Raw genomic sequence first — 13,617 nt, 5'->3', positions numbered from 1 at the left:
GCCACAGGCCTGGAAAACGTCAGTTTTCATTACAATCCCCAAGAAAGGCAATCCCAAAGAATGCCCAAACTACTGCACAATTCTACTCGTCTCATGTGCTAGCAAAGTAATGCTCAAAATTCTCCAAGCCAGGCTTCAACAGTACATGAATCATGAACTTCCAGATGTTCAAGGTGGATTTAGAAAAAGTAGAGGAACCAGAGATCAAATTGCTAACATCCACTGGATCATTGAAAAAGCAAGCGAGTTCCAGAAAAATATCTATTTCTGCTTTATTGACTATACCAAAGCCTTTGACTGTGTGGATCACAAAAAACTATGGAAAATTCTTCAAGAGATAAGAATACCAGACCACCTTACCTGCCTCCTGAGAATTCTGTATGCAGATTAAGAAGCAACAGTTAGAACCACACATGGAACAACAGACTGAATCTGAATTGGGAAAGGAGTATTCAAGGCTGTATATATTCTCCTGCTTCTTTAACTTATATGCAGAGTGTATCATGCAAAAAAGCAAGGCTGGATGAAGCACAAGCTGGAATCAAGATTGTTGGGAGAAATATCAATAACCTCAGATATGCAGATGACACCACCCTTATGGCGAAGGAGAAAAGGTGTTGAAAGCGAAGGAGAACTAAAGAGCCTCTTGATAAAAGTGAAAGAGGAGAGTGAAAAAGTTGGCTTAAAGCTCAACATTCAGAAAACTAAGATCATGGCATCTGGTCCCATCACTTCATGGCAAATAGATTGGGAAACAGTGGAAACAGTGTCAGACTTTATTTGTTTGGGCTCGAAAATCACTGCAGATGGTGACTGCAGCCATGAAATTAAAAGACGCTTACTCCTTGGAAGAAAAGTTATGACCAACATAGACAGCATATTAAAAAGCAGAGACATTACTTTGCCAACAAAGTCCCATTTAGTCAAAGTTATGGTTTTTCCAGTAGTCATGTATGGATCTGAGAGTTGGACTATAAAGAAAGCTGAGTGCCAAAGAACTGATGCTTTTGAACTGTGGTGTTGCAGAAGACTCCTGAGAGTCCCTTGGACTGCAAGGAGATCCAACCAGTCCATCCTAAAGGAAATAGTCTTGAATATTCATTGGAAGAACTGATATTGAAGCTGAAACTCCACTACTTTGGCCACTTGATGCCAAGAACTGACTTATTGGAAAAGACCCTAATGCTGGGAAAGATTGAAGGCGGGAGGAGAAAGGGACAACAGAGGATGAGATGGCTAGAAGGCATCACCGACTCTATGGACATGAGTTTGAGTAAGCTCTGGAGTTGTTGGTGGACAGGGAAACCTGGCAAGCTGCAGTCCAGTCCATGGGGTTGCAAAGAGTCAGACATGACTGAGTGACTGAAATGACTGAAGTCCACTGCATCAGTGAGGTGATTCCTCTTTAGTAAAATTTCTATTTTACTAATGAGGAATTTGAGGTACAGAAATAAAGAATATAAGAATATACTCAAAGCACATAGTTAATAACATTTAAGTCCAGGCACCTTGGCTCTAGAATCTGTGCTCTAAACTATGCTATACAAATAATAAGGTTATTCTGCTCACTATAAGTCACTGACATTGTTGTACTCAAGTGTTTGCACTCTCCAGAATACAGACAATCTTCGTAATCCTAGTTTTTGACATTGACTACATTTTTTGGTTGTAGATTATTTAAACCCACAATAATTTTAAAGCAATGCAATAGCTTTCAGATGAAAATCTGTATTGTATGTCAATACAACATAAACTGCTAAGATGTACACAAGTTATTTTAGGCCATTATAAATCAACATTAACTTCATATGTTCCAATTTTCAGAAATGGTACTACAAGAAGTGAAATGACCAAATGTCTGCAAAAAAAAAAAAAAAATCATGGCAGACATTTTCAAAGATTGGTATTTATATTATACCTGTCAAGACATTTCACTCCATACTTAACTTTGTAGAAATATTTAGGAGCAAAACAAAGAAATTATCTTGCCTTATGATATTTTAATATTTTAGTCCCACTTCACTAGTCACATGTTATGATTCTTATGATTCAGAGACATGGCTACACTCCTCTCAAACTATTACATGTATATTTCCCATAATGCTCTCTGACATACCACATCTAACATAAGCATTAGATACAAACTCATTTACTTTGTGAAAACTGCTATCATACATAACATTCTCTCCATGGGAAAAAAAGGAGATTACTCCAGCTAACTGTATAACACATATTTAATATAATATTTATCACTTTATATTTCAAATTAAATACTACATTTTTGAAAACTGACACTCATGTTAAATAAATCATGTACCTACACTAATGTAACCTGCTTAATCCTATAAGAAAAATAATCTTAAATGCTAACATTTTGGTATGTTTTAAAGAGGTACTAGAATAAGAAATAATTCATTTTTTTAATAAGAAGACATTCCAAATAGGGACAATTAAAAATATATATATATTAAAACATACTAAGAATAGAAGCAAATGACAAACTACTAAACTATATTTTGTCATATTTAATTGCAATAGACAAATAAAGGAAAAAATTAATATCATTTTTAAGACTTAGAAAAATGGTCATTCCACATGTAGCCTCATGTAGCTTTTAAGTGCTGCGAAGAACGGCAATCTTAGAAAGCCAAACAAAATGATCTTTCAAAACTCAATGAAACAATCAACAAAGTCACACAAGGGTTTATACTTCTTAACTAAATATTATAAATAGAGATTTAAGTAAAATAGAGGATCTAGTAATGAAGAAATTTCATAAATTTCACTTTATCTTTGAAGTCTTATTTCCAAAGAACCATATTCATGTGTGTCTTTTAAGGGAAAAAAAAGATGCATGCAGCCCCATCAGTATTAATCCTTCAGCCACCACTGTTTAGAAGAGAGGTGGTATTCTCCAAGGCACTTCCAGAAAGACATACAAGCATCAGCTTGCATGACTACTGATTTGGAGGTTCTAAACTGAACTGGCAACCCAGAATATCTGTACACCCAACACTTCATCAGGAAGAATAATAGTCTTGAGCTTACTACTCAGCAATACTTATCCAAAGATAGTGTTATTTTATATACATGAGAGGAGGTAGAATGTGTTTGGGGGCAGTTTCCAGAAAATGTTAACAATATTTATTCATCTTATTAGTAGTTAAAAGTGTTATAACAGCAACACTGTATTGAGAATACTGGTTAATAATTAATAAATGGTTAATTGATATTAATATTAATATCAATGCATAGATAAGTACTGATAAATAGTAAACTAAAGATTATTCTTCCTGACAGATATCCAGCATACAGCTATCCTAGATTACCAATATTATTTCTTTTATCTAATCTTCTACATTATTCTATAGAATGTATATATTCTATCCAATTCTATAGTCAAAAGTTATCAATCTATCTTTGGATTAAACCAGACCAATAGAGAGTAAAATACCTAAACAACACTATTTGAGGTCCCAGATTATTGTTCTGGCTAAATTGTACTTTGTTATTAAGTCACAAACTCTTATTTAAGGACATAAAATATTAACTACTCTATGTTTTAAAAACTGATATATGACTTAATAAACTCTCTCTTTTTAGTTAGGATTCATCACACTACATAGTATCATTACTTGAAAACATATAATTTCTTAAGAGACTTAATCTTCTGGAATCTGTATTCACATAACTCATCATCTACCCTTCATTCCATTAGCTACAAAAAAACAAACCTGTGGTTCATCTTTGGCAAATAAAAAGTGCATGCATTTCATGGCATGCACTGGCACACTTTTAAGCTTTCTGCCATTGTTATCTTATATACTTTCTCTTCAGGATTTCCTTGATTAAACATTTCTTGTTTTGTTATTATGCATTTACTTACATAAGATGCCATAAAAAATTGTGGAACAAGGTAAAATAAAACAAGGCTTTGGAAAAACAATGAAAATATTTATTAACGCCAAAGCATATTTCTTTTTTTTATTCTAAAGTAGCAACCAATGATGGAGAAGGAAATGGCAACCCACTCCAGTATTCCTGCCTGGGAAACCCCATGGACAGTGGAGCCCAGGATGGCCAAAGAGTTGGACATGACTTAGCAACTAACAACAACCACCACCAGCCAATGAAGTCACATATGAAGATTAACCAACACATGAAATTAACACTTAATAGACATTATGAAAAATTATAATGAAATTCTACAATTAAAACTCTACCCCAATAAAGAATAAATGAGTTTTTGCTACGCAAATGCAAACATGAAGCAGTTTCCTTCAAAGGAAAAATGGCTTGTTTAAAAATGTTCAACAATAATAATAATATCTTACATTTATAATTCACTTGACTGGATTATTTTCAAGTAAAATCTATTTTCACTTTTACATTTTAATGAAGTTCATTGTGTTAATATTAGAAATAACTTTTTTTAAGACTAAAATTGGTCAATTTTAAAGGATGCTACAAAATGTGAGCTGTAATATATCAAAGAAATAATCTGAAAAAAAAAAATAATCTGGAAAATGAGATAGATTTACAGTATACATATAAAGTATACTGGAAAAGTATTTTACTTTATTTTGAAGGTATATGTAAAATACCAGATAAACAGTGAAGCTTTATATACTACAAACATTTATGTGGACATCTGTTTTCATAACTTCTGGGTAGATACCTAGGAATAGTAAAAGTATTATTATATATAAAAATGATGGGGAATCAAAGGTGCATACTTACCCTTCTCCTCCCATTCTTGTTATTTTTAGGCGAAAATCCACAGAATTCAGACTGGGAGGCTTCCATTTCAAAATATCATCACATCGACCAGGTCTGTATTTCTAAAGTGAATGACAATGAGGATAATAGTTAATAAGCTAAACATTATACATCTGATATACTAAATATAATAACAATTACATTTTATTAAGCAAAATCACGTCTTCTTTTAATATAATCTTTGTTATCGTCAACTGATGAGTGAAGTTAAATATCGTCACTCATGCATTAGATGGGAAGATCCCCTGGAGAAGGGCATGGCAACCCACTTCAGTATTCTTGCCTGGAGAATTCCATGGACAGAGGAGCCTGGCAGGCTAAAGTCCACGGGGTCACGAAGAGTCAAACACGACTAAAGCGACTTAGCATGCACACACACTATTCGTTAGATATCCACCATCTTACAGATAGCCTTTCTCTCTTCCCTGCCAAAACACATAGATACTTGTTTGTGAAAGTTTTGAAAAATAATGAAACCTGTTATTCCCTCCAATTCACTACAACTTAAAGGAAGCTTGATCATTAGAAAATAATTGTGCCTATTTAGTTCTTTGGCCCACTTTTTGATTGGGTTGTTCATTTTTCTGGTATTGAGCCTCATGAGCTGTTTGTGTATCTTGGAGATTAATTCTTTGTCAGTTGTTTCACTTGCTATTATTTTCTCCCATTCTGAAGACTGCCTTTTTACCTTGCTTACAGTTTCCTTCATTGTGCAAAAGTTTTTACATTTAATTAGGTCCCATGTGTTTATTTTTGCTTTTATTTCCATTACTCTGGCAGGTGGGTCATAGAGGATCTTGCTGTGATTTATGTCAGAGAGTGTTCTGCCTATGTTTTTCTCTAAGAGTTTTTATAGTTACTGGTCTTACATTTAGATCTTTAATCCATTTGAGTTTACTTCTGCTTATGGTGTTAGAAAGTGTTCTAGTTTCATTCTTTTACAAGTGGTTGACCAGTTTCCCCAGCACCACTTGTTAAAGAGGTTGTCTTTTCTCCATTGCATATTTTTGCCTACTTTGTCAAAGATAAGGTGTCCATAGGTGCACGGATTTATCTCTGGGCTTTCTATTTTGTTCCACTGATTTGTATTTCTGTCTCTGTGCCAGTACCATACTGCCTTGATAACTGTTGATTTGTAGTATAACCTGAAGTCAGGCAGGTTGATACCTCCAGTTCCATTCTTCTTTCTTAAGATTGCTTTGGCTATTCAAGGTTTGTGGGGTTCCCATACAAATTGTGAAATTATTTTTTCTAGCTCTGTGAAAAATACCACTGGTAGCTTCATAGGGATTGCAGTGAATCTATTGATGGCTTTGGGCTGTATACTCATTTTCACTATATTGATTTTTCTGATCCATGAACATGGTATATTTCACCATCTATTTGTGTCATCTTTGATTTCTTTCGTCAGTGTTTTATAGTTTTCTATATATAGGTCTTTTATTTCTTGAAGTAGATTTATTCCTAAGTATTTTATTCTTTTCATTGCAATGGTGAATGGGATTACTTCCTCTTGTTTTTTCACTGTTAGTGTATAGGAACGCAAGGGATTTCTGTGTATTAATTTTATATCCTGCAACTTCACTACATTCATTGATTAGCTCTAGTAATTTTCTGGTGGTATCCTTAGGGTTTTCTATGTAGAGGATCACGTAATCTGCAAACAGTGAGAGTTTTACTTCTTCTTTTCCAATCTGGATTCCTTTTATTTCTTTTTCTTCTCTGATTGCTGTGCCTAGGATTTCCAAAAACATGTTGAAATATAGTGGTCAGAGTGGGCACCCTTGTCTTGTTCCTGATTTTAGAGGAAATGGTTTCTATTTTTCACCATGGAGGATAATATTTGCTATCAGTTTGTCTACATGGCTTTTATTGTGTTGAGGTATGTTCCTTCTATGCTTTCTGGAGAGGTTGTTTTTTTTTAATCATAAATGGGTATTGAATTTTGTCAAAGGCTTTCTCTGCATCAACTGAGATAATCCTATGGCTTTTAGCTTTCAATTTGTTAATATGGTGTATCACAATGATTTGCAAATATTAAAGAATCCTTGCATCCCTGGAATAAAGCCCACTTGGTCATGATGTATGATCTTTTTAATATGTTGTTGGATTCTGTTTGCTAGAATTTTGTTGAGGATTTTGTTGAGCATCTATGTTCATCAGTGATACTGGCCTATAGTTTTCTTTTTTTGTGGCATCTTTGTCTGGCCTTGGTATTAGGGTGATGGTGGCCTCACAGAATGAATTTTGGAGTTTACCTTCCTTTGCAATTTTCTGGAAGAGTTTTAGTAAGACAAGTGTTAGCTCTTCTCTAAATTTTTGGTAAAATTCACCTATGAAGCCATCTGGTCCTGGGCTTTTGTTTGTTGGAAGATTTTTTATTACAGCTTCAATTTCCATGCTTGTGATGGGTCTGTTAAGATTTTCTGTTTCTTCCTGGTTCAGTTTCGGAAGGTTATACTTTTCTAAGACATCTCTCCAAAGAAGACATATAGATGGCTAATAAACACATGAAAAGATGGTCAACTTCACTCATTATTAGAGAAATGAAAATCAAAACCACAATAAGGTATCATCTCAGGCTGCTCAGAATGGCCGCCATCAAAAAGTCTACAAACAGTAAATGCTGGAGAGCGTGTAGAGGAAAGGTTACACCTTTGGTGGGGATGCAAACTGGTATAGCCACTGTGTGAACAGTGTGGAGATTCCTTAAAAAAACTGGAAACAGAACTGCCACATGACCCAGCAATCCCACTGCTGGGCATACAAACCGAGGAAACCAGAACTGAAAGAGACACGTGTACCCCAATGTTTACTACAGCACTGCTTACAATAGCCAGGACATGGAAGTAACTTAGATGTCCACTGGCAGACAAATGGATAAGAAAGCTGTGGTACATATACACAATGGAATATTACTCAGCTATTAAAAAGAATGCATTTGAATCCGTTCTAATGAGGTGGATGAAACTGGAGCCCATTATACAGAGTGAAGTCAGAAAGAAAAACACTAATACAGTATACTAACGCATATAAACAGAATTTAGAAAGATGGTAACAATAACCCTACATGCATGACAGTGAAAGAGACACAGATGTAAAGAACAGACTTTTGGACTCTGTGGGAGAAGGCGAGGGTGGGATGATTTGAGGGAATAGCACTGAAACATGTATATTGTCATATGTGAAACAGATCACCAGTCCAGGCTCAATGCATGAGACAGGGCGCTCAGGGCTGGTGCACTGGGATGACCCTGAGGGATGCGATGAGGAAGGAGGCGGGAGGAAGGGTCAGGATGGGGAACACATGTACACCCATGGCTGATTCATGTCAATGTATGGCAAAAACCACTACAATATTGTAAAGTAATTAGCCTCCAATTAAAAAAAAAAAAAAAAAGAAATACCCACAGTAGGCAAATTCACAGGGACAGGAAGTAGATCTGAGGCACCAGGAGTAGTGGATGGAGGCAGCAGGGGAGGAGGGATGGATGGATTGGGCAGAAGGAGAGTTATTGCTTAATGGTTATAAAACTTCTGTTTGCAGTGATGTAAAAAAGTTGTGGAAATGGTTGAACAATACTACCTATGTAATTAAAGAGACTACAGAATGGGGGAAAAATGTTTTAAATGTATTCTAGGAACACAGCAAAAAGAAAAAATATTTTACTTGGGTAGTTATGTACTTAAAGAGGAATGAACACTGTGAGCTTCAAATAATGAGCAATATTCACTAACACAGACTTACAGCAGAAAGTAAATATGAGCAAAACACTCGGGTAGAAAAATATAGACTCCCTTGAAGGAGAGGAAAGTATGTCAATTCAGTGAGGCCATATTATGAGAAAAATAGGAAGGAAAAACTGCTAAGTGTTATCACTACTAATTTTTAGAAATACAAGTCAACTGCATTCTAACAGATTTTTAGAAATTTAAAACATGCAAAAACCCTAGTCACAGGATCACTTATTTGAAAAGAAGTCCATATAATGACAAATTTAGTGTATCAAGTTTTGCTAAAGAAAGACAATCACTGGAGTTGATAGAAAAATATTTTCTCTGTAGTAACATAATACACGCTATTTTCCTAAGTCTTGTATTTAAACCTGAACAAATATAAAATCAAATATATAACATTTCAGTGGAGGGTTTTCATTCATTTATTTGCCCTGAGGCTCATTCAAGTAACACATATCCTTCAGGATGATCACAGATAAATCTCTCTATACTTACTGAATATAAATATTTTTATAAATGTTAAAATCACTAAATTTTCCAGTTATGATTCCATGAATGAAAATAATTTTAAAAATTTAGCCTGCTTTCTAATAAAGTCTATCTGACAGAAACATTAGAGACCTTTTAGTAGTAAGAGTAGTCCCCTATAGTGGTGAAAGGTAAAAAAGGGTTGAGGGGCAGAAAGGAGTGTCAGCATCCCACACCAACCCCACTTACAACCTCTGCCAAGGGAATGTCATACTTACAAACCAACCATCATTTACTTCTGTTCCTTATCTATTCATATGACTAGTATGAGAACACTTAGAAACCAATACCAATCTAAGTTCTTAAATCTAGGAAATGTTAAAGCTAGGATTGTACAGCCAATATTCTTGCTTGCTAAGTCACTTCAGTCATGTCCAAATCTTTGCAACCCTATGAATTGTAGCCCACCAGGCTTCTTTGTCCATGGGATTCTCCAGGCAAGAACACTGGTTGCCATTTCCTTCTCCAGGAGATCTTCCTGACCCAGGAATCAAACCTGTGTCTTATTATGTGTCCTGCACTGGCAGGCAGATTCCTTACCATTAGCACCACCTGGAAACTCCCAAAATATTTTATAATGGGTAACTAATAACTAATTCTAAAAATAATTTTAACATAATGCTAATTGTAAAATAGATACTAAGGATCCTTTACATTTTTCTCTCTGGAAACCATCAAATGGAGAATAGATATACTAACTTATCCATTGTTACAAAGCAATAGTTCAGAAGTGTTAGCCATTCCTCATCTGACTCTATACCAAACCATTTATGTTAATCTGAAATACTAGATTTGACATGACTGAGAATTTCAAAGCAGTTTTATGAAAGTTAATGAAATGCCTGATAAAAATTTTTAGAAAACTATATTTTTAAAACATTGCAGTTCTCAATTATTGAAAATAAATGCAAAAGCAAAACAATTTCCATGAATAAGACATATTTAAATTTCTATTAGAACATAAATTCTACTTCAGCAAAATCATGTCTAATCATATGCCTGCAAAACAATTAATAAAATGCTCAATAGTTGATAAATAATAAAAATAATAAAGTGAAACATTTTTAACTTATTTTAAAACATTAGTCTCAAGTACTTTTAAATGTGGGCTTCCCTGGCGGCTCAGACAGTAAAGAATCTGCTTGCAATGCAGGAGACCCAGGTTCGATCCCTGGGTTGGGAAGAACCCCTGGAGAAAGGAATGGCTACCCACTCGAGTCTTCTTGCCTGGAGAATTCCATGGACAGAGGAGCCTGGGTGGGCTACAATCCATGGGGTCACAAAGAGACAGACACGACTGAAACAACTTAGCACAAGTACATATTTATATTTATGTTTAAACAGAATATTTTAGATTATGAAATGACAAATCACTATTCATAAAAGATTATGTATATCAATAACCATTAAAACATCCTTCTTTCAAGTTCCTCAAAATAATAAGGGAAAAGATATTACATAATACAGGGATTTAAGACTTTTAAAAATAAATATTTGTGAGTTATCAAACTTGAAATACAGAATCTTGCTGAATATAAACAAAGGTACAAAAACATTCTTCCAAGCTACATTTTACCATGTGTAATTAGGGCATAATGCATTTTAATTTCATTAAATTCACCAGCATGCATCTAGATTAAAATAATTATCAAAGGTATATTTATTTTTTCATTTTTTAAAAAAATTATTTATTTTAATTGGAGGCTAATTACTTTACAATATTGTAGTGGTTTTTGCCATACATTGACATGAATCAGCCATGAGTGTACATGTGTTCCCCATCCTGAACCCCCCTCCCAGTTCCCTCCCCATCCCATTCCTCTGGGTCATCCCAGTGCACCAGCCCTGAGCACCCAGTCTCATGCACCTAACCTGAAACTGATACACATAATACTTAGTTTTATAGAAACAAATCTGATTTTACCAGGTGAATTGTCAAATAAAAAATTACACAGATTGTATCTGAAAGCAATTATCAGTATTACCCAAGATGTCCACTATTGTCTTTTAAAAAAAAAAAAAGTAATGAAAGCAAATGTCAGGCAAACAAGTAAGATGTTTGGCAAGTATTTACCAAATAAGAGCAGATCTTGGCTTAGAGGCAGAGGATGGCCATGTGCCAAAGAAATCCTCTAAAACTCAGACAGAGAGGAAGACAAAACGGAGGCACAGGTGACACACCTGCTGTGTGCAGCAGCGGTTCTCAGGGAGAGGTCTTACCCCCAGAGGTCTGGCAACGCCTGCAAGTTCCGTTATCACGCTGGGGAGGAAAGGGTGAGCTCCTGCCATCTAGTGGGCAGAGGCAGGGATGTTTCCAAACGTCCTGCAATGCACAGAGCAGCTGCCCACAACAAAGAACTATCCAACCCAAAACATCAACTGTACCAAAGTTGAGAAACTCTGACCTAAAGGAAGCCAGCAGTAATAACAACATAGAGGACAAGACATCTGGTTCTTCTTTACCTCTACTAACTTCATGATTTTAAGTAAATTCCAAGTCTGGGCTTCATCTCTCCCCCTTAGAAAAATGTAATAATAGCATTTTGCTGGTCTAACGACAGCGTATGTAGACCAAAGACACCTTAAATACCTTGCAGTCCATGCTACTCATTCCACTCATTAAATGTGAGCAGTTTAAATGTGAGCAGTTTCTTTATCATAACACATATTCCAGGCCCTACACTGAAGCTAAGAAAGAGCCCTGAACTTGCCATATATTAGTTTTATTTTTGTTGTTGTTCTAGCATTTAGTTTTAAAAGAAGCAGAAAAAATCCTCTTTGGTAATTCTACTGGACAGAAAAGCAAAACAGTTCTAGATTTAGCAACTTGGTTATATCCTTTGCCCAAGTTTCACTGACATGCAAATAATAAATACCTGTTTTGCAAAATAAGACACATAAATACCCTGTATGGAAGAAAAATCCTTAACACTAACTACCTACTATGCACCCAGTACCTTACTAGATGGGCAAGATACAAATTCTCTCAAGGAACTGAGTTCAACCACAGTGAGACTTTTAATATAAACTCCAAGAGCATTACAGAGGTGCTCAAATGAATATAAATAAAGCTGAGTAAGAACAGAGAAACACCAAAATCAGGGGGCGGGGGTAAAGGAAGTTTTCTTGAGTAAGAAAAGTGCATGAACTGAATTTTGAAGAATAATAAGGTTACAAGGAAGTTCTAGGCAATGAGACCACAAATATACCTGAGTTGAGGGGAAGCTTGCTTAAGTTTTCTGAGACTAAATTAGCTTGGTACTATAGGCTGTTCTTATTGATATAGAGGGAAGAGTCCATCACCTAAAAAAAAAAAATCACTCAAGACAACCACTTGGCATTTCATTTCTAAAAAGTCACAAAGTTGGTAGCAACCAGTAGGGAGAGCTATCATACAAGCAAGGAAAGAAGAGAACTGCATTTTCAAAAGTTTGTTGACATTTCTCGTTTACTTATAAAAGTTTTTTACCTTATGGAAAGTAAAGCTGTGATTTGAGGGTTAAATTTAATATTAGAGAATTCACGCAGTGTCTTGGATTATTCAGGGTGGAAAAATTACTCAAAATACATTCATATTCCTATTTTTACTATCTGATTCACAAGTCTAATTAATTTCTTCTTGCTTCTTGTTTTTTTAATATGCATGCAGCAAACTCCCTTTGTTTTACAGATAAGGAAACTGATAACCAGAATAGTCCAACTTTGTAAAAAAAAAATGCCCAAATCACAGAAACCTTTCCATTATTTAAAAAAAAAATTATATATATAAAATCTGTCCAAAAGCAAATAATGGAAGACTGGGTTGGAAGGTTTCATGATATAAAACTGTTTCAAAAGGAACCAATTTTAAGTCAGTTGTTTTCTAATTACTTTTAGCCTCTTTTGCGTGGAGTGGTGAGTAGGCGGGACAAACAACTGGCAATGCCCTGGCTACTGGGAAGAGGGCACTCAGACAACAAAGTGAACTTCAGCACCTAAAGCACTTCCCTCCCCTCTCCCACTCAGGCACCGGTGAACCAAGAAGCCTGTCCCATCTGCAGCACAGGCCCATCTCCCAGTGCACCTTGCCCCTACTCCCTGGACCCGCCACAGTGCGTCTGCCACTCCATCAGTTTGCACGTCCCTCACCTTGCTGCTGGGCCAACTTTCTTCATACAGTGTCAGCCCTTTAAGGGCAGAAACCCTGCCTTTATCCTTTTTTATTACTTCTTACTCAGCAATACAGTAGTCACCTAATCGATTAAACACAAGAGCCAACATATTACAAAAATTTCTCAGGATTAATTCTGCCTTAATAACCAAGACTACTGCGATCTGGTAAGTCAGCAGATTCTCGCAGTGTTTCTCCTCTTCTCTGGTGGACACAAATCCGAATAAAAGTCATCCACTGACAGGGGACCAAACTCTAGATACGAGTAATATCTGCAGCCTAGTCACTTTATTCATCCAGTACGTTACCCTTCTTTTTTGCTAATTTGTGCTGCATATCATTAAAACAATTATCTCTGCTCCTAGTACTGATATGAGGAAGAGCACTGTAAGAACACAGGGGAGAGACAGGCTCACCAAGTC

General features: G+C 35.6%; 1 protein-coding gene across 2 annotated transcripts in view; it reads right to left on the bottom strand.

Moving 5' to 3' along the window:
- The window catches only part of RNGTT (RNA guanylyltransferase and 5'-phosphatase), a 222,840-nt gene that overhangs the window by 90,674 nt on the left and 118,549 nt on the right, over positions 1-13,617 (bottom strand). For both annotated transcript variants that reach the window (XM_043889802.1, XM_043889804.1), the window contains one exon: positions 4,741-4,841. In XM_043889802.1, the coding sequence (XP_043745737.1) occupies positions 4,741-4,841 (101 nt within the window). The remainder of the gene's footprint in view (positions 1-4,740; positions 4,842-13,617) is intronic.

The sequence above is a fragment of the Cervus elaphus genome, chromosome 28 (genome assembly GCF_910594005.1).
Source record: "Cervus elaphus chromosome 28, mCerEla1.1, whole genome shotgun sequence".
Classification (NCBI taxonomy): domain Eukaryota; kingdom Metazoa; phylum Chordata; class Mammalia; order Artiodactyla; family Cervidae; genus Cervus; species Cervus elaphus.
The sequence above is the reverse complement of the archived record's forward strand: the minus strand, read 5'-3'. Positions and strand labels throughout refer to the sequence as shown.